This window comes from Liolophura sinensis, chromosome 7, assembly GCF_032854445.1.
Source record: "Liolophura sinensis isolate JHLJ2023 chromosome 7, CUHK_Ljap_v2, whole genome shotgun sequence".
Classification (NCBI taxonomy): domain Eukaryota; kingdom Metazoa; phylum Mollusca; class Polyplacophora; order Chitonida; family Chitonidae; genus Liolophura; species Liolophura sinensis.
In genome coordinates this window covers 47,381,659-47,403,303 of record NC_088301.1, presented here as the reverse complement: position 1 = coordinate 47,403,303, position 21,645 = coordinate 47,381,659, and the positions used below count along the sequence as shown (strand labels likewise).

Here is a 21,645-nt window from a genome sequence, read left to right as displayed (position 1 = left end):
CTTGATTTTTGCTCTTGACTGTAATTTCAAAATTCTCCCAGCTTGTTCAGTCTTGTTTTGACAGAGAAGACGTTCCAAAATTACCACTGTAGCCAAGGGTCGACGATGTTTTTTGCTTTTTCTTGCATCGTGCTATTATTCCTTTTGTTGATGATATTTGTTAATTCTCATGGGTTACATACTTTTTGTGTTTTTGTTGATGTTAAGGCTAGTCATTTTCTTTATATATTTAACCCAAGTACCCAAAATTGCCATTTTATCCACGAGTGGATTATTCGTTTCTTACTTTTTTTATCTTTCTTCCCTTTTTGATTTTGACGCTGTCTTATTCACTCAGCTTTCCTTTTTTCTGTTTAGAAGTTGTTTCAAAATGAGTGGGTGGATGATTTATTGCTTGCTTTTTCTTGCAATCATCATATTCTTCTATATACAAGGAAGGAAAGAAAATTCCAAATGTGTTGCCTTTTCCTACAACTTAATTCCTTTTTGCTGTTGCTATTTTCTATTTCTCACTGCTTGTACATTGTATTTGTTTCTTCCTTTTCGACGAACACGTTCCAAACTTACCACTTTTGCCATGCATAAGTGATATCTTGTTTATATTTACATTTTGGTGTTATTACTAATTTTTTTTCCTTACGACTTTCTTCTGTTTTGATTTTGTGACTAATATCTAATTCTCTCAGCTTGTCTTTGTTTTTGTCTTTTTCTCTGTATCTTTTCGCCATTATGTTTACATATTGGTAATTTTATAAGAAAGCATCAATTGCCTCTTCCTAACTTCTTGCCTTTAGCTTTTTTCTGTAGTTTTTCCATATTATTAATTGCCTTATATTTCTCTATCGCTTTTTGCCCGTGCTGTTGGTATGGCTGCCTTTTACAAGGAGATTGTATATTTTAACCTTCCTTTTCAACTGTAAACAGAAAACAAAATTGCCAAATTACAGATATGTTCAAACGTAGTGGATTTCTTTCGTGATACAGCTTTACTGCATGCTATTCACCTTCAATTAACTGATTTGTCTCTTGCTGTTTCTTCTTTATATACTGTCTTAGTTCTTTGCATGTTTTTTTTTACTTGTGTGTCGTTTTGGCAATTGACCTTGCGATTATTGACCAGCATGGAACGTCTGTTTTGGTTGACGGCTGGTATACGAATGTCCGTTTCGACGCACAGATTCTACTGTTTTATTCTCATAGCTCATGCACATTTTATTACTTTTCTACTTCTGAAACAAATGTTCTAAGAAGTACGTGCCTTTCTTTATTTTTTCTATCTTGCTAATCTTGTTAAGCTTTTTCCAAAGTTCTCCTTAATGTTTTAAACACGCACAACGTTTCGTAAAGAACAAACTGACCACAGGTGCATGGTTGCTTTTTTAACTTCCAAGTAATTCCTATGCCTTCAGTTTTCGCTGTTACTAAAGGAAAGCAAGAAAATGTTATATTTAATGTTTATTGTCTTTTCTCATACAAGCTTTCCTTGGCTACACTGATATTGTTTTTAAGAAAAGTAAACGTAAAAATGAAGTACTGTACGTAAAACAAAATTAAAACCTGTTTGAAAAGTTTGATTACTTCATCTGAATTTCTCTGACCGAGTTAAATTATTTAAATTATTGGATTCATTATAAGACTGTTTATTTATAATATGGTCCGCTGATGTCACAAGATATGTTTTTTTGTTGAACAGCATGTAAAAATACTTAAATCCAAATTGTTTTCACATAGCTTAGAGTTTCATGTGCATTTTGCCCTGAAAGCGAATTTCCAAGCAATGCGATAATAGAAAAGCTTCGACTTGACATTTCTGCATAAGAAAAAAAAGGAGTAAAATATCAATGGTTCAAAATAGACATCTATACAATAATACATAGAAGCGTCATCAATAAAAAATAGTAGTTTTCCACATCTTGCACTTGTATAATTTTTTTATACGACCTGCAATTTTACAAGGGTACATAAACAAATATACATATACATATAGCTTGATTTAAATCAAATAATATCCACGTATCGTGTATGACTGAAAAGAATATGTGAAATGTGCATGGCACCTTAACAAACTCGAACAATTATCTTCAATTATACATGTTCTCCCACTGACCCACGGACACATTATTACCACTAACAGCAATAAACAGTGGAGATCGCAACAATTCAATTAAATCTCGAAGTAGTCTAATGTCACAAAAATACACAGGCGCGTGTCATACAAGCATGGTGGTGCGTACGTCCATGATACAAGGAAACCTTATACGCGCATTATACACGTCAACCCATATAAAGATTATGTTTTATCGATAACTGATCATGTATGGGGCGATCTGATAACGGAGATGACCCGCCCAAACAGAACCATTCTGTCAGTTTATCACAAAAGGCGCTCATGCTTTCGTGGCATCATGTCTATTTAACTCCAAGTAATCAGTTTCTCTCCACACTTGACACCTGAGGACACTATAAACAGTGAACTTGATAGTTCAACGTCTCCCTGGTGTTATATGGGGAAACAAATGAGGTCATCAGATATTATGTAAGCTCGAGGTTACCATGTATACCATGTATTAATCCTTACATCTGAGACAGTCTGTTCACGTTTTAGGCTATACGTATGGTTCGTTCAGCTAACATATGGCACGGTATTGGTCTATATGATATGAAATCTGGTCCCGGCTGAATAAACAAATATATATGTGCATAACACAAAACAATTTCAGAAATATTGCGTACTGCTGTTTGTTAATATGCTTCCAAAGTATGTTAATCACATTCAAAAAGTTGGTCTTATAAATAAGTAATGGCTCAGTTTCTGTGTTCGTACCTGTGTTATACTGAAGCCTATGCTGCGTATAAAGGTCAATATAATACATACAGAGTATTTGACAATATACATACAGGGCGATACATTCTTTAGATGAAAAATTAATGAAATCTAAATTTCTTCTAGTAACTCTGGGTTTCCATTACCGTGGCAGTTTGCTTAGACTTGGGGATGCAATATATGAACGTTAGCACTCTGCACGCAGCATGCCTTTGCTGCATGACCTGGTATACATGTTCGGCATTATGCTCTGGGTAAAGTAAGTTGTACACGAATATACAACTGTAACATCATGATTACGGCTGATTAAATTATCATAAATTGTTTGCAGGTGATCTTTGGTTCAGACTTTCATTCAACTGCATATACGTTACACACAAAAAAAATAATCTGTTAATTTTAACAGAAAGTTTGTTATATTTAACAGAATAACCTGTTGCAGTAGCAGAACACATTCTAGATCACTAAAGCAACAGGATTTCTCTTACATTCAACAGAATATTTTCTAACAGTAAGCGTAAAATAGCTTACTGTTTCGTGGTGTATAAAAGTCTATACCAATAATAATAACGAAGTCAAGACGCTACCACGTAATACCAATAAATATAGTCTAAATAAAATTCTGTATAACAAAATATTTTTTTTTGTGTGTGTAACAGACATACTTTACACCAGTTATAATAATAAAGACGTCAAAGTATCACCACGTAGATGTAAAAGGTTTCGCAAGCTTTCGATCCTCATGCCGGCATTATTATCTTCCTGGCATGTGGATCCAAAGGTTGTGAAACCTTTTACATTTACGTGGTGATGCCTTGACTTCATTATTATTATTATTGAACCCACGCACAACTATGAGTCTTAAGGGCATATTTAATATATGAAAACTGTTTTCCTTGGATTCCTTTTATCTTCAAATATTTTCATATCTATACATATATCTTCCACATATATGTGGTACATCTGTCATCTGTGACGAAAGCCTGTTTCCACTTTCACAAAACTTATGTCACAAGGGACATATTTCTCTTAACATTTTTCGTAAAAGATGTCTTCCAAAAAATTTTTGGGAAATTTACCAAAAACGGAGATGTGGGAAACAGGTGTTTTCACTTGACATACACATTTGTCACTGCAGGAATTCGTCGAACGACAATATTTCTGGCTCGTCGTTTATTTCAAGTGTTTCCGCCATAGACACCAAGCTGAGGAAAGAAAAACACATAGAAGCTGTTTAACATAAAATCGATTAATTTATTATGTTTAACATGTTTTTTGTTTTTTTTTTTTGTAACAGGATTAATCCCAGTCCTGTAGGCGGTTTCAGATCGAATCCCTCTACAGAAAGCAACTGTACCAGCAGATGAACTGAACGCCACTCTTGTAACACGGGTCGTATAGACACTTGTCCTTGACACATTAACTCGCTGTTAAACGCAGCTGTTGCAGATACAGCTACACAGATGAGACACAAAAAAATACACAAATATATATATGATTCTCTTAAATATAAAATAAGGCTGTCATAACAAGGACATAATCACAAAAACAGGATTTTTTATTATAATCCCATAGTTATGATATTAGTCTGAAACTGCACGTCTAACAGAGGATAAAAACTCGAGAGCTTCACATTAACAAACGTATAATGTTATAGCATATCACTAAAGTACATGCATTAAATGTAATAGAACCCAAAACGTTCGAAAACACATGTAAGTATGGCTTTGTTCAGTTTATTAAATTATAAAGTATTTATAAAATCTACGAAACCCACGTTAAATTCAGGATGCATAGCTCGTCGCTGTATAACTAACCAATACACCTACCTTTCCTGAAGGGAAGTCATTTCTTGTCTCAAGAACTCAGAATCGGTGGCAGAATCCACCAACCTATTGAATGGAAGGCAGTATTACACATACACTGACATAGTCATCATACTGCGTGACTCAGCGAAAACATTTTATTCTATATCTTTGCGAAACTAGTGCTATAGTTTCAACTGTATTGAGAATGAAGACGATCTAATCAAGACAGGCTGCCACAGCATTCAGACCTATAGAGCTCGTCCATGTGCCCCTACAACAGTTGACGGAAATCCTTTCAGTGGTGTTCTGGAGATGGGACTTCTTTCTGGAAGGGCATACAGGAAACCAGGTTAGGCCTTCCTGTGGCCTCAGCATGCAACGTGTACTATACGAAGTATATATAAACATATGTCTATCCTTGGATGCATTTCTCTTCACGTGATGTCATCGACGGAAGCCTTTGAACCCATTCATGGTTTGGCCAATTTCCTTGCAGGTTTGTGGGAAATAATTGACTTGCTGGGTTTGGTTTCGCACCGGTATATATTTCCCGTCTGGCATATGCCAAAACCTTGTCTGGGACATAATGTTATTTATTACTTTGAGATTATCATGTTATGCGGATGGATTCCATAAGATTATATACTAACGTCCATCTTTGACTTTAAGGTGCAGCGTGGAACCAGTGAGGGTTGATAAAAACCACATAACAGCATTTAAATTCGAGGCCTTTATGTAATTCTCTACAATTCATACTGCATGTGTTATATTTATAGAACTTACATATTGCAGTATACAATATTTTTTTTTGCAGTAAACTTTTGCTTTTTGTTTACTGACACACTCAAGTCTTTCTATGTGATAGGAGTCATTTTAATGAGTGGAGAAAACCTGAGTGCATTCTTGGATATCAATATCGTTAACTTATGAGCGACGAAATAAACTTACGATGTTTCTAGTGCTTTCACCATGTTATGACGATGCTGCTTTTTTCGATGATTCACGAAGCGGGTCTTGTCGGCTCCAACTGATGTGGGTGCCGTTTTCATATATTTGGATAAAACTCCGGTTTGAATCTGTGGTCAATGAAATAAAAAAGAAACATTTGAAACATGACGTAGATTCATACAGTTTATATAGCAGTCTGTTCGTTCATATCACAATAAACCTAAAAATATTAGTAAATTCTTAAATATTTGAATTACAAAAATGTCAAACAAAATGATAAAAATAACAAACATTTTTTTAAGTTGACGATGATACGGATTATTCAGGTGGATATGAGCAACTGGCATTACACACAGGCTTTGTTTTGTGTAGGACGAAATCTCACCGTATGGTACTGGGACTGAAGTTCTTGCACTTCTTTCATTTTCTCCAACGTCTGTTTAGTTTTTCGATCAAACTCAAGCCTCTTCAGACGGAAAACGCTGTGAACAAATTATAATACATAATGTATTCTTATTTTATACAGGCATTTATGGAGGCATTGATGGAAGACTTCATGTTGCTTGATAAAACCATGTAGAGCCTACATCATTTTCAGTCTTTAAATTTATCAACATTATATCAACTTATCGAGTTCTAACCAACGCCCCTGTGTATACATACCTGTGCCATGACTTGAACGCACGAAACACATTTTCATTCGCTGGCAAGCAGTGTTCGTTCAACAGCAACAGACTCTTCTGGCAGACGTCTGCGAGGTGGAGTCTGAATAACAAGATGACGAATGATGAGAAATTAAATAAACCCATTTACATGCACAGCAGAATATAGTTTATCACAATGTTTACATCTGATATTTTACCAATGCATAGAAGCCATATATAGGCTTATACTGTTCAAACTACATTATACGTATATTTGTACGTACATGGAGTGTTTTAGGCAGATTACATACAAGAATTGTATTATTGGAAATTCATGATATCGCAAAATTTCATGATGCATTTATATCAAACTTACTTGTCGAATGTGTTAAGCTGTTCCTGGTGAAAAGAAATGTGAGGGTGCCGTCGTCTTTCGTCAAATTTATGAGTCAGGGTTTTTATTTCATCCATCTGCCATTTCGCGCTGGTAACGCTGAAAAATTAAAAAGTCAAATATGTATTCAGCTAATTATACGCTAACACGTCTGACTTTGATGAATAGGTCAATGCACCCGAATAATTTATAATATACAAACGATTTATAAATTCCTGCTTGGAAATTCTAGCAATATATATTTACACATTTTTGCTCGCAAGTTTATCCTGATATTTTTTGTCGATTTGTAAGCACACAGTAACTTACCATTCGCAATCCCTGGGGCAGATCACTTTAAGACCATACGTTAACTCCAGTGCCTTTTCTGTGGCAAGATAACCTCCTAATTCATCTCTCGCCGCTTTGCACCACACTTTTGTTTCTTCTAATCCGCTGATAACCTAAGGTTCATATACATAAAGGAAAAAAATGTTTCTTTAAAAAATGAAGTGAATAGTTGAAAACAATCCTTGTAGTTAGGTTGTTTTGTTTCTTATTATTACGATGCAACGCAAAAAGGCGTCTTATTTTTTCTTCACGTGGATAAAACATTAGTGATGTATTTCTAGCTGATATAAAAAGTCTTTATATTCCTCCAGCTTGAGATGAAACCTAAAAGTATGTAAATGCTCAAACAAACTTGTCTTTATACATTTTGAAAACAATCAAAATATGTCTGTCCTTGAAACGAGTTTCAATTCCAAACATAAGTGTCATCTCTTTAATGAATACATATGCAACAACAGGAACTGGAGATCAATGGTTTTCCACTTGCAGGAAAAAGCAAGTGTCCTCGTCCATACCTTGCTTAAGCTATCGCTGACGTGCTGCAAATCCTGACAAAGTTGGGTTTCTAGCGACCCCGCATCCGCGAAGTCATAGGTGTCTCTGTCGATGGACTCTTCCTTGTGCCTCGATTTCAGGATGCTCAGAGACGATTCTATTGGCCTGTGAGCCTGTCGAGTTACTGTCAGTTCTCGTTCAACTTTTTCTCCAAGGTTCGTCACTTGTGACATCATATGTGAACTGAAATCGTCATCAAAGGAGAAAATGATACCAACTGCTATATAACAAAAGCGTAGTCATATTAATATAGACCCACTTTCACAAAACTTTATGAAAATTCGTCGTTGCTTTTCTCGTAAGTCAGGTCGTCGTTTGGCGTCATAACCTGAACAGCTCAATATTTGGGGGAAAAAATTTCATTTCCACGATGACAGAACTTTTCAAAAATGTATATCACAACATTATGCTGTTATGTAAACAACTGCCGTTAGCTTCTAAATTCAGCGTGCCACTGTTTACATATGCTGAGTTCAGGGCCTGCTGTCTGCCTCTGCCTTAGAATGTTCCAGAATATGCTCAGTTCGGGGCCCGTTTGTTTACAACAAGTGTTCAAGAATATTCTTATTCTAGAAAATTCCACCAGTCTATAAAAGATCTATGAAAGCAGGTCAAACGAGGAGAAAGGAGAGTTATTAAGAGTTTTGGATGCTTTCGCTGTGTGTTACTTTAGTAGGCCCTTTGTGCTGAGTTTTGGTGTCTTTATAGCCTCTGGCTTTGTTATATCATATCTCCACCGAGCACTTGTTCAGTCTGAACTTGTATATTTAATTTGTGCTCTTGTGTACACAGTGCTTATTAGTACACGGACCCTGTCTGTGGAGTTTTGTGTATATTTCGTCATACACTCAGTTATACTGTGGATTTTACCTCTTGTGAATATTGCCTCTGTGCATTTATGCCTGTGTGGTTTTCAGCATTGTGGAATATATGCGTCCGTTTGGACTTGACACCGTTTTACATGTAAGTACTTTAGTATTTGTATAGATATTGCAATCCTTTCTTGTTAAACTTAAGTACTTGACGTATAAGTCTTGTTATCTGTTCTTGTTAAACCTAATAAATTGTTGAAAAATAAAATCTGCTGGTTTTGGTTACTTTTTTGTGCGGCTAAACTGTCGTGTATTTCGAACAAGCCATCTCTTTATAATACAGACAGATTGGGTCGTAACAATGCCTATAGGCTACTCCGTCATGAATTATGCTAAAACCACTACTGTAGATGGGGTATACACCAAGCCAACCAGGAAGCAAGCATACACTATATGTAACATGATAACAAATTGCACCCAGTTGAATAGAGACAGAATCGGGTACGATATAATAAGACTGAAGTAGGCCAAAACAGGATGGATCACCTTTTCTGAAGGTTACTTCAAACAAATTGTTTACACCAAAACAGGTTTGGGTTTTAAAGGCCTACTGCATGTATCTCATGTCATATAACCTTTTCCGATCGGCAGAGTGTGAAAAGACTTCACCAGGATTTAAGTACACTGGTATTTGTAAAAGGCAGTAGAGCGGCAATAAAGTATAAGACTACTACATGTACAGATATCCTGTTCAAGGTATATGTTTGCCACGTAATTTGCAGAATCCGTGGTGCTACTGAGAACAGCTGTGTGGAAACTTTTCACTCCATGTAAAATAAACTTAAAGCACTGTCTATGAGGTTAAATGTCTCAGACGGAATTTATCAGTACAAAACGACACCAGTGTATAAACTTCATGCAGTTTTTAACTTCATTTTCCTTTATTTTGTCTTCTACCAGATCACGATGTAAAGACAGGCTAAATTGAAATATTAACGGTTGTCCTTATCATCACTAGTCATGGCACTTGAGTATTTATGCAGGAGCCGGGGATTCTGTTGCAAACAGCTCATAAATCTTTAACAACTTACCGTGTGATTCATGTGATGATCACGAGTTACGACCTAGTCACAATACCTGTATCTTGAATACGCCAGGTAATAAAAAGTAAAGGCGTTTTCAACATTGAAATTTCTTAGTATTTTCTATTGAAAGACTTCATAAAGGCGTTACAAAAAAATCCGAATCCCGCTCCATCTAACATATATGTCTATACTTTCTCACAATGAGAAACAAGTCGTAATTTATGCCTTAGCCAAACGGCTACTCCTGAGAAGCCATTTGTAGTAAATCAGTTGATACACAGCAAACATTGCGTTATTAAAAACTGCGATGTGAAGTGATATTACACATCTGGTTGCCCTTTTGGCATCTTCAGCAATATATGTTTCCTGTATACTCCAAATGACCTAAAACTTCGCCCATGACTAAGTTACTAAGTTGCTCATTTGTCCTGATTCTCAGAGTTCTATTGATCACAGGAAGATGTTTTGAAGTTTAAGGTACGGGTAGAGGGTTTTTCAACATGAAATAAGTTTCAGTGCCTTTAACAGTAATTTATGACGTATATTTGCTTCAAAGATAAATGTACACATGTTAGGTGAAATTTAGGTATTGGTAGTTTAAAGTGTTCATTAAATTAATTTTTTACTTCAAGGCAGAGGCTCCACTGACAAGGAATTCCTGGCTGACACGACACTGATCCATGACCTTTTTGAGCCCGTGCTGCACCTCCAAGCTATGTTTTGCAGTACGAAAGTCCTCTTCGATTCCTCCAGTACTACTTGGAAATTCCTCTGAAGCACACCAGGAATGTAATTGAATACTACAACATAACTGCAACCACATTTCAACTGGTAGGCTTGAACTTTGATCGTGTTGTTATGAGAACATTTTACATTTCGACTACAGGAAAACATAAAAAATGTCTCAGATCTCATACAGCGGGCACATAGAAAATGTATTTCAAATCCTAAAAATTAAACACTGACAACCATTCAGGATACCAGCCATTCAGGGCTCTAACCATTCAGGACACCAACCATTCAGGGCTCTAACCATTCAAGACACCAACCACTCATGGCACCAACCGCTGATGGCACCACCCACTCAGGAGACCAAACATATACGGCATCAATCATTCACGGCGTCAATCATTCAAAACATAAAAAGTCTCAGATCTCATAGGGTAGGCCCATAGAAAAAGTATTTAAACCATAAATAACCAAATATTACTCCCAAACTGTTAATAATATTGCCAGTTTTGACGTCTCAACAATTACTGTAATCTAATGAATAATGACAGCAACAATGTGTTGGTAGCGTGTTCTTCGAATACCACAAGGCTTTCTTTGTTCATGTCACTGATAATCTTTAGCATTTAACATAAAACCAAAAAAATTGTCTTGGAAAAACATAACCTAGACGAAAACACTAACCCTAAGAACAAACTGAAGGACATTTTTTGTTTCTACTGTTGGTCAACATATGAAAACTAACCTATTGTTATTGGTGAAAGTGGGAGACCTTCCATAGTACACATTCCGAATAGGATCAGTGGTCTACTGCTGTCGGTTTTGGGAAAGTCGATGACTTCCATTTCTTGGGTTATGTGTTCTTCTATAGGTTTCTCCTTCCACAGCAGGATTTGTTTGTCCATGTCTATGTTCTTCTGCCTTTGAATCTCTTTCTTGAGGTCACAAAGACTAAGAAACACAAAAATCGTTGCCTATATAGTGCTACAATAGCCGATATAATTAACAAATTTGCAGATAAATGTACGTGGCATGGAAAAAACTCTGTTGTATTAAAAATATGTTCACAGCATCCAAACAACTACTTCTTCTACTATTTTCAGCAATGAGGAACGAAAGAAGAACAACATGTAAGACTATATCACAAAATGGATAACAGTAACACTGGACTGGCTTTGTTTTTTTTATCACTGAACAATGTCAGAAAAATGAGCAAAGGTTCAGCAGGTATAGCAATGGATTTCGGTATGATCCCATTTGTGGGAAAAACCAGGAAACATTTAAGAAGTGTTCAGTTTGCTATTGAAGGCAGGAAAATAGGTAAGAATTATCTAATTTGCGATTAAAACCAGGAAACATGTAAGAAGTGTCCATTTTGCTACTGAAACCAGGAGCCATGTAACAAGTGTCCTATTTGCGATCGAAACCAGGAAACATTTACGAAGTGTCCAGTTTGCTATTGAAACCGGGTAAGAAGTGTCTAATTTGCGATCAATACCAGGAAACATTTACGAAGTGTCCAGTTTGCTATTGAAAGCAGGAAACATGTAAGAAGTGTCCAATTTGCGACTGACAGCAGGAAACATGTAAGAAGTGCCCACTTTGCTAATGAAACCAGGACACATGTAAGAAGTGTCCACTTTGCTAATGAAACCAGAAAACATGAAAGACGTGTCCAGTTTGCTAGAAACCAGGAAACATGTAAGAAGTGTCCAGTTTGCGACTGAAACCAAGAAACACGTAAGAAGTGTGCGTTTAGCATTAATCCCGACGTTTAAATCTAGGGAATTTAATAACATTCTCACTGAGAACTGGGGCAAAGGTAGGCAATCATGAAAGAGCAATCCAGAGTGCTGAAGATGAAAATCCGTTCTTTTTCAAACAAACGTTCAGCTTCGCAGAAAAACGTCTCAAAAGTCCACATCCTTCTAGGATCTCGTTCCATCATCCCTGCGCACATTTCCCTCAGAACTGTCTTCAGATTCCTGCCCAACAAGAAATAAACGTATAAGTTGAATACAGGAAACTTACATCTACATACACAATACCGTACGTGTTAAGGTCTGCCACAACCCACGGATGGCCGTGTGTTTTCCAGTGGCTCTGCCCCGTTTCCTCCCACCATAATGCTGGAAGCCATCGTTTAAGTGAAATATTCTAGAGTATGGGGTAAAACACCAATCAAATAAATAAACATCCACAATATCCTGGTTGAAGATATGAACAACTGCATTCAGAACACAACTGAAATACATATTTTGATTTTTAGCATGGTAGACGTTTTAGATACTGATTTCATTTACACGCTTAGAACATTCATTGCGTCTTTCCATCCATCAATGAAAACTGCTGAATGCTTCTCTTTGCATCATTTCATCCCAATTTCATACTATATATATCTCCATAGTTCTTCGGTGGTATGTGTTTTGGGATTCAGCCAGAACGTCCATTTTGGTTGACAGTTGGTATACAAATGTCTTTTTCCACGCACAGGAATGTATTTTCAGGATATTCAGGCTACCTGATTACCAACCATTTAAGACACATCATTCTGTACACTAGCCTAAATCGGCGTTAACCATTCAAGGCACCATCCGTTCAAGGCACCAACCATTCCAGTCACCAACCATTCCAGTCACCAATCATACCGGATAACAATCATTCAAGACACCAATCATTCATGACATCTTCTTTTCAGAACGCCAAACATTCAAGGCACCAATCATCCTGGGCCCAGTTTCACGAAGTTCTCTTAACGTTACGCAACTACCATGACGACGTCATGCCTACAGTACTAGTCGCCGTGGTAGTTAAACGAACGTAACGTTAAAAGTGCTGTTTGCAACTTGGCAGGTCTCCACATATCCAGGACTCTTACCAAATCATTATGCAAACCATCCAGGGCAACAACGATTCAAAACACCATGTATTCAAGGCACCAATCATTCAAGGCACCAATCATTCTGGTCTCCACACATCCAGGATTCCAACAAATCAGGACCCCAATCATACAAACCAATTACAGTTACGACTCGCCAAAGCCTTGCGATATCTGTTTTCGTCAGATGAGCTTAATACTGATTATAAAACTTCCATTTAATGTTCCATAAAAACGGGTATGTTTTCTGTGCTTCTTTGCTTTCCGTGCATCAGGTAAAATTAAACATCTTAAAACTCACTCTGATACACAGCAAGAGGCTGGGAGATCGTTGCTCCAATATATTTCTCCATTCGGAGTTTCCTGAACTCCCGAAATTATCCCGGTTTCTTTCCGTCCAATCATTTCAAACCTGTCAACAATCATCACAAACATATAGAATGTATACACAACATATATACACACAGTGACGTTACAAACACTGTGTCTTAAAGCGACACGGTTGTCCAAATATTAAAAATCTAGTCCATATTTAATAAACTACACCACGATTATTTATGGGCTAAGAACAAAACTGCAGACTTGGTTTGAAGTCAACTCTGGTATTAAGTTTTAAGACAGTTTTGAACAACCAGCCCCCAGGCCCAGAATATTACATTGTTTCCTTATCCCTTCTGCCGTCGTAGGGCCGGAACGGTATCGAGCCCGTCACTGCGTGGTACAAAGTCGCTCCGATGCTCCACAAATCTACTGCCAGCGTGAACTGTTTCTGGGCACTTCTATCTATGAACGCTTTCTCGAAAATGTCTGGATGCTTCAGAATGAAAAACGAAAGACGTTATAAACATGACATTCGAATTTTAAATTCGAGCGACCATTGGAAAAATCAAAATATTGACATCATTCAGATCGGTAAATATTTTTGCCAATATAATGACAGCAAAGAAACTCACCAGGTATTCTTCCGTGCCATACATGGACATGAACGACTCTTCGTCCAGATCAAGTTTTTTGGCTGATCCAAAATCTGAAAGCTTGTAAACCGACCTGTTGGCAAGCAAAATAGCCAAGCTTTTGAAGTTAGTAAATGTTGACACGTAAATCGTGTAAACTGTATTTGCCAATTCTCTGGCAGATAGACAGATTTTGAAAATATGATGACGATTTGACTAGATTAATCGAAAATGCTTAGCTTCTTAAAATATGGTTAAATAAGACGTTCTATTAATTTATGCACAATGTATAACCCAATGGTCGATGTGTACATACTTGCCATCCTCCCCAATACTCCTAAGGATGTTTCCTGGTTTAATATCTCTGTGGACAAACCCGTTCAACCTTAGATGTTTTAAGCCGGAGACTTGAAATCAGAAAGAGACACAGGGGTTAAAAACACCAACGTTATTTACATCGTAACTGTGTAATGGGATACAAACAACCGGAAATCCCACGCAATCCAGGCTTCGGGTAACGTAAGCGGAAATAGATGCGCTCTCCGGTTACAGAGATAACTCGCGTCTGATTGATCAAATTGCTGGCATGGCGGCGTGCTTTTTGTGTGCTATTTTGCTTACTTTGAACTGCGATATCTCATTTATGCCAAAATCAAAAAGACAAAGTTATGTTTTTTAAAATTTAGCAATGCACGAATACATTTAGTGTGATGTTGTCTTTTCTTTTAACAGTAAATAAATATCAGATTCTGTCAGCCAAAGAAATGTGGCAGCAATATGATCAGAGCAATTATTACACTGACTGAGAGGACAAGTATAAAAGGGCAGTCTTAATTTCTCTAAGAACATAGTAAATAGTGTTTTGACTGACTGTCTGGAATGTGATGTTATACATTGCATATGTTGTTTCTTACCCATATGGTTGAAGAAAAGCAGAAATTCATCTTCACGTAGTCCATAGGCGTGCTGTGGCTCTGACAGAACGTTCAGCAGCGTTCCTGCACACAGTTCCATCACCAAAACTTTGTGACGACTTGTTCTCTATAGGTGGACAAAGATAAAGGTGTACTACACTGAGTACTTATATAGAGTACTATATATTATGCTTGAATGTCAGTGAGAATGGAATGCGGTTTAAAGAAGACGAAGAAGACTTACAAAAATGCAAAAATGTTCAGCATTCTGAATGCCAAAAATCAAGAATTTTTGAGCTTTACTTTCTTTCTGACCTTCTGATTCTTGGAATGGTAAGCTTTGTATTCATATATACATGTATATGGTAGCTGCGTTTTTCTGAGAGTAACTCCAGTGATATATTTGCATATATATATACGTGTATATATCGAGTGGGCATAAAAAATGGGCCGTACTTTGACACTCAATATCTCCGAAACCCTCGTACACACTCAAAAGCCATTATGTCCTACGTATACTGACCAAATTTCAATTTCATCCTTTAAGATTTCTGTTTATGGGACCAAAATCAAAATGGGACCAAAATCAAAATAGAGCCAAAAACGCATATTCCGGACATTTCAAAATGATGTTCTACCTTGTTTTACTTGAAAAGGTGATCAATTCCTTGTCCGCCGCAGAGAAAACCATCTTGATTCAGAAAAACTTGTGCCTATCTGGCAGAAAGGTTTCTCTGACACTAGAGCCAGACAATTTTTCCAGACGACACTTGATTGACGCGTGTCACACAGGTGCGCTCTACTCATGACATCTGACAGGTGATGCAATGTGGGTCACCGGAACGTGCGTTCTTGAGTCTATGTTTTTATTTTATAGTTAATTAATAGTTTTAAGGAAAACAAAACTTTGAGTGATTAAGGAAACATTTTTTTGACAATAACGCACTGTATATTCATGTATATATATATATATATATATATATATATATATATATATATATATATCCTCCTTTAGCTTGTTATATCAGCGTAGACCGCATGGGCATCTTATATCCTTTGTAATAGATGCAAAGACAACGAAAACATTCTTCAGCACTGCATGCATCCATGGGTTTTATGAACGAATGATTATGGCCTAACGCCACCTCGGCTACATTTCAGCCATATCGTGGCAACAAAACATGGCTAGTCATCATTGCTACATACACAGATAATATATCATGAGGGAATTGAACACTCCAAAGCCAACGTAAATAACGATCGGAATTACATATTAGCTGGTTTGACGCAAAAAAACACACACATGTAATCCTTTCTATAAACTGCTGCTCGTTTTCTACTTTCAGATATGCATGTCGCTAATTTTCATTCTAATCAATTATATACGATTCAACAATTTGCGGTGCGAAAGAAATGAAATTGCTCTTTGCGTGGGAATTTGGCTTTGGGCATGTATATGCTAAAGAGTGACTCTGAATGATCTCGGCCTGGCGAAACACAAATCAGTCAAATAAGGGTTTACCTCCGTTTCCAAGCTCAAGAAGGTCACGACATTAGGATGGCTGAGAGTCTTCAGGGCATCCACTTCTCGCCGCAGAGCCTCCTTGACAGGAGTCGGCAGAGATACATTAAATATCTTTAACGCTCTCTCCTTCCCAGTTTTCTGCAACAAAAATCGGAAGGAAATTAACTGCATATGCAGTTGTTGCTAAATCTGTTGCAATGTCAGAATTAATTCTAGTATCATTCAGACAACATGGTCTTTCTCTTAAATTTAACAGATTTATTGTTTTGGGTACTGCATGGATTCCACCATACACCCACACACCTGGTCGCCTCGTCAAGGTGAAATATTCGTAAGTCTAGCATGAAAGTCACTCTCACTCAAAAAATACAAGAAATGTATAAATATTTTTGGTCTACAGCATTGCACACTGCCCTAGGGCAGTGTTGACCACTCGTTATTCACTTCCGACGTCACTTGTTCATCCCATCTGCATGCGTTGTTTGGTTCAAGATTTTCAGAGGAAGATATGACATTAAACCTGGTGAGGTGCCATCGTTTCCTCTCGCAAATAACCGTCGTGAAGCTTATTTCCCCAAAATAAAACTAAATAGTTCGGGGTGGTTGGTGGTGGGGGGTGGTGGTGGTGGGGGGTGGGTTGGTTTTATATACGTCAACTAAAAGTTTTTTGCTTTTTTTTTACAAAATGGAAGCTGTAAACTTCATGTATGTGCATAGTTGTAAAATATATGAACATGGTTAGTCAATGCTTAATACCTGCATTTAATGTGTTAATAAGACTTATTTTCACAAATGAATTGATTTCCTGTTTTCATTACCCCCGAACAGCCTCACCTTGTCGACACCTTTGTAGACACTGCAGGTGGCGCCTTTGCCAAGCAGATCGGATACCTTGTAAATGTGATTGGTTGTGTCTCTCAACATCGTCACTCTTGTGCATTTACGTCAGACCTGCATGCATCAAATGTGGAATCACTGCTTTAAATTCTCTCTATATAAACATGTATCAATTTCACACAAGGGCGTACAAACTATGATTACTTATATACACAAACAAATCCCACACAAAACATTATATTCTGCAAGAAATACGATTTACTTGCACCAACAAGGCTTATTTAACCAATGTAATTTTACAGTGAAAGAACTGGTCACAAAATTACCCGAAATAGCAGTATATTTCCACGTATACCATTGCAAATAATCAGTTAACTCCATTGCAAATGAACAAAAGCTATATGTCTACCGAGAAAACCAGTGTATATTAACAACAAAGTGCACTGTAAATGGTCAAACCTGTAAATACACATCGACTACAGTAAAATTACACCAAAAACAGCGTTGGAAAATGGTGTAAAATATTTACATCATTTAGAGTAACAATATACAGTGCTTCAGGCTGTAAATTTGCATCCACTTCTTACAGTGTATGTCCTCTCTTTGAAAACGAATTAATGCCATGCAAATATGTATACACCACGCAGGTGAACACACACATATACATAATATATAATAGAGGTCCTTCTCTTTTTCATCTTTCTAAAACATCACGTAATGTGACTTAACCTGCATTATATATAGGCAAGCCTGTTAAACACGTATATCAATGTATTTATGTTTATGATTATAGCTTTTTTCGCCCCAGACATACAGAAAACGTATGCCTGCATTAGCACTCATTCTCATGCAGACTCTTTGTAAACCATGCAAACCAATCCCTTTGGTATTACGTGGGTATCTATATGGATGAAAACCTTTTCACCAAGGCGAGAACCTATTCAATAAAAAAAAAACACAGCCATAAAACTTAAAAACATTGTAATAAATTTTTATTATAAAAAAATAAAAAGAATCTATTGGAGGTGCGAGTTTAAGGCTCGTATGTGGGCCCCTATATTGTTTCATGTATGTAGTTACAAGTAGGCCTATGTCCGGGGCATATTATACAGAAAGACGGTATAAGACGTGTATGTATATTGCCTTAGTAAGGAACACTCGCATGTTAAGAAGAAACATGGCTCCATGTTTTCTTGCACAATCATGCATGAGAACCAATGTGTCAGCAAGATTCAATCCACAGGGCGTATATATTTACGGTGGTTACTCAACTTACAACCCGCATTTATACTTGAGCGACATCATCATGCAGGTATTATTAGCCTATGCCAAACAGAAACGCAGCACGAATATACATGCAGGCCTGTACGGAAGATTCACCAGCCCTGAATATATAGCATATTCAGCCACAATATGGAAAACAGGAACGATTCTACAAGACGAGATTTGTCTTCTAGAATCAAATTTAAATCTTCATTCTATATAGGCCTATAGTTACAAGTATCCTTTACTGCCTCAAACATTCAAATTATGTTACAGATTTGTTATATTACGTAACACTTTTCAAAAGTGACTTCCATCAAGATGGGCTTTACGTCTGTGGAGTCGGACATTGAAGCTCCGAAGGATCTATAGGCTAAGCCTATATATAAATCAGAATAGCATTTCTGATATTTAGATGATGTAGTTCGATCAAAAGATACTCAAATTAACATTGGCCTATGCATATAACCTATATATGCATCTTTTGCCCTTGATCATATAGTCCTCAGCAGGACATTGGCCTAGACCTACTTTGAGCATGAAGTGCGTGTGTACACCGAGTTCCTATCCAAAAACACCGCCGCTTTGATTTCAAATGGAGGTGTTTTAATGTCTTAAAACAAATCGTGTGTATTCGAGTCTCCCAGTTAAATCTGTTAACATCCAGTAAGGAAACTCAACAGACATATATACCTCCATGCTGTCAGTAGGCCAACAAAAATGTTCTTGTCTACACCGTAACACTGAAAGTGAAAGTGGGACATCTGAATAAGCTGTGAACAGTGTACATCAGTTATTTTGTGAATAACATCTTTGAAATTGTTGATATTGTACAGCGTTTGCCCCACACAACGTATACGTCGAATGAATCGAATTTATTATTACCGTGTGTCATCATGTGTATTTTGGAGTGTACATCGAACACAGGCTGTCACAAATTTGAAAACCTAGACAGGACATACCAACCTAATTTCAAGGACTTAGGTGCAGTCCAGGTTTACACTACTGAAAGCGTAGCTTAAAAGGGACATATATTGTTGTAAACGATTTTGTACATACGGTTCGTAGCCTGTCGAACTGTCTTCACTATACACTGTACTGATTCAGCGCCCCAGTTGTATATTAAGTCACACTTCTGAGAAAAAAACACTGCATGAATTTAGTGCGAGGGGAATTCCCCATTCTGTGCACATGCGTACAAAATTGTCAGTTTTAGTCGCAAGCAAAGTACACATACACGAAAATCGATGTGAACAAAGGTTTACAAGATTAGTTCTGTGGGTGGGAAGGCAATGTACAGGCTTTTATGTACTAAAAAAAAAGGGGATTATATAGCCTAAGTCTCAACGGCGGAAACCGCAAAATTTGCGGTTTGTTGCAATATTTATAATCATTTAATATTTGGCCTATATATCTTAGTTATATATGCAGAGGCCTACTTTTTCTTCAATTAAAGATCTTGAGAGAACAAAGCTGAAGTATATGTAATTACTACAGCTGTAAATATAAGGTAGTACAGATATGAAATATGTCCGAATGGGGCCAAAGCCGATAATTCTGTAATAAATGATCTTATCTATATATAGACGTCATGCAGACGTACCATACACATTCTAACCAGTCATGCTACTGATCACCTTGTGCAATTAAGCCTCTCATATAGGCTATAATTTAGACTCACTGATGCTCCCACAAGCTGACGTTCGCAGATGCACATGTACTGGCACGTATATGGTGACATGTTTAAGCGATACGAACGAGATATATAATCGCTTGAAGCAGGACGATACACATGCCCTGCCGCGGCTTCTACAAGCGCCGAGAACCCGTGTACTGGTACATGCATTGTCTACGGCTTCATTTCATATATTAACATAAAACCGATGTATGCCTATATATCTACGTTCGGTCTGCAGTGTATTACAAACGTTCATGTTTCAATATCAGACACGCCCGGTGATATAGGCCTATACAGCACAGGGCCACGCTCATACTGGTAGATGATCTCAAAACGCCGCCCCTTCCGCATGATACTCCGGGCTATCGGGATGCGCTGGTAAGCCTATTATACAATTGTTGGATCATTCAAGGCTGTACCGATATATACACATCCCCTGAAAAGGTTACCTGTTTCTCCGTACTGTACAGTTATTGCCGATACGTTGTGGGTCATCTTCTGTCCGTCAAGTTGGCTACATAAACGCGATGTAAATCGTCAGTGGCTAGATATTGTGAGTCGCCATAACAGTTGTCACGGGGTATTCCATTCATAGCTATTTATAGTAACAGGAGATTCCCTACAGGAAGTGCGACGCGGTCTGTGCATGTGCGTCAACAAAGCTCCGTGGCGTGTAAGTGACAGTTCTGTACCTAATGCGTGTCCAACACCTTTGAACAGACACATAATTTAACTTCTGTTAATAAGTTGTCATTCCTGAAATGAAATACAAGGCGGTATCGATTCCCCATCAGCCATGTTATATAGGCCTCTGTATGGCTCAATATAAGCCTACAATTACATCTTAAAAGCCTTTTAGTACAAGACAAAACTAAACCACATTTACACACCTAGTCACTTAACAGGCCTATCCCTTCGGCCTACCATCTCCCATTTCATCAGGCATGATGCAATTAAATGTGCATGCGACAATGTCATGATATAGGCCTATCGTGCTAATAATATAAAAGAAGCGTGACACTCAAGAAGTCATTAATTGTTGGTTATTCACATATAACCCCGGTAAACAGGCCTGATTTTGGCATTTTGTTAAAAATCAGTACATAAACCTAAATATTCATGTATGTCTTACTCTAACTATTTTCGAGAAATGTTTTTCTAAGCATAATGTACGAAATTGCAAGACATATCTAACTGCAAAACAAACCAGCTATAGGCTTATATAAATAAATACTCAGATATAATGGACTGCATGGCTGTATGGTGTTTTACACCTGCTCAGGAATTTTTCACTCATATGACGGTGATCATATTTAAGGGCAAGCTTGGAGGAAACCATAATGCCGAAAGCAAACTGCCTTCCTTAGCCACATACCTGACAAATGTGTTGACTTCAATCCGCAGCGAGAAAGAGCGAGAGCTGATTTCGAACACGTATATTGGTCAAGGATCTGATGGACACAGAGAG

General features: G+C 37.3%; 1 protein-coding gene across 3 annotated transcripts; it reads right to left on the bottom strand.

The window, feature by feature from the left end:
• Nucleotides 1-1,442: 1,442 nt before the first annotated feature.
• LOC135470298 (serine/threonine-protein kinase TBK1-like) lies at nucleotides 1,443-20,768 on the bottom strand. 3 transcript variants are annotated; one of them, XM_064749152.1, is made up of 19 exons: nucleotides 20,627-20,768; nucleotides 17,234-17,350; nucleotides 16,397-16,537; nucleotides 14,875-15,001; nucleotides 14,277-14,367; nucleotides 13,961-14,054; nucleotides 13,664-13,821; nucleotides 13,309-13,419; nucleotides 11,935-12,114; nucleotides 10,875-11,080; nucleotides 10,027-10,171; nucleotides 7,464-7,686; nucleotides 6,928-7,061; nucleotides 6,601-6,717; nucleotides 6,244-6,345; nucleotides 5,966-6,062; nucleotides 5,581-5,708; nucleotides 4,654-4,716; nucleotides 1,443-4,029 (listed from the first exon to the last, which is right to left on the bottom strand). In XM_064749152.1, exons 2-19 carry the CDS (start codon nucleotides 17,321-17,323, stop codon nucleotides 3,954-3,956), a joined length of 2,283 nt encoding a protein of 760 aa, XP_064605222.1. In that variant the 5' UTR covers nucleotides 17,324-17,350; nucleotides 20,627-20,768; the 3' UTR covers nucleotides 1,443-3,953. The 3 variants fall into 3 exon arrangements, with proteins under 3 accessions (XP_064605222.1, XP_064605223.1, XP_064605224.1); XM_064749153.1 differs by lacking the exon at nucleotides 20,627-20,768 and adding an exon at nucleotides 19,559-19,590; XM_064749154.1 differs by lacking the exon at nucleotides 1,443-4,029 and adding an exon at nucleotides 4,139-4,279.
• Nucleotides 20,769-21,645: the final 877 nt, after the last annotated feature.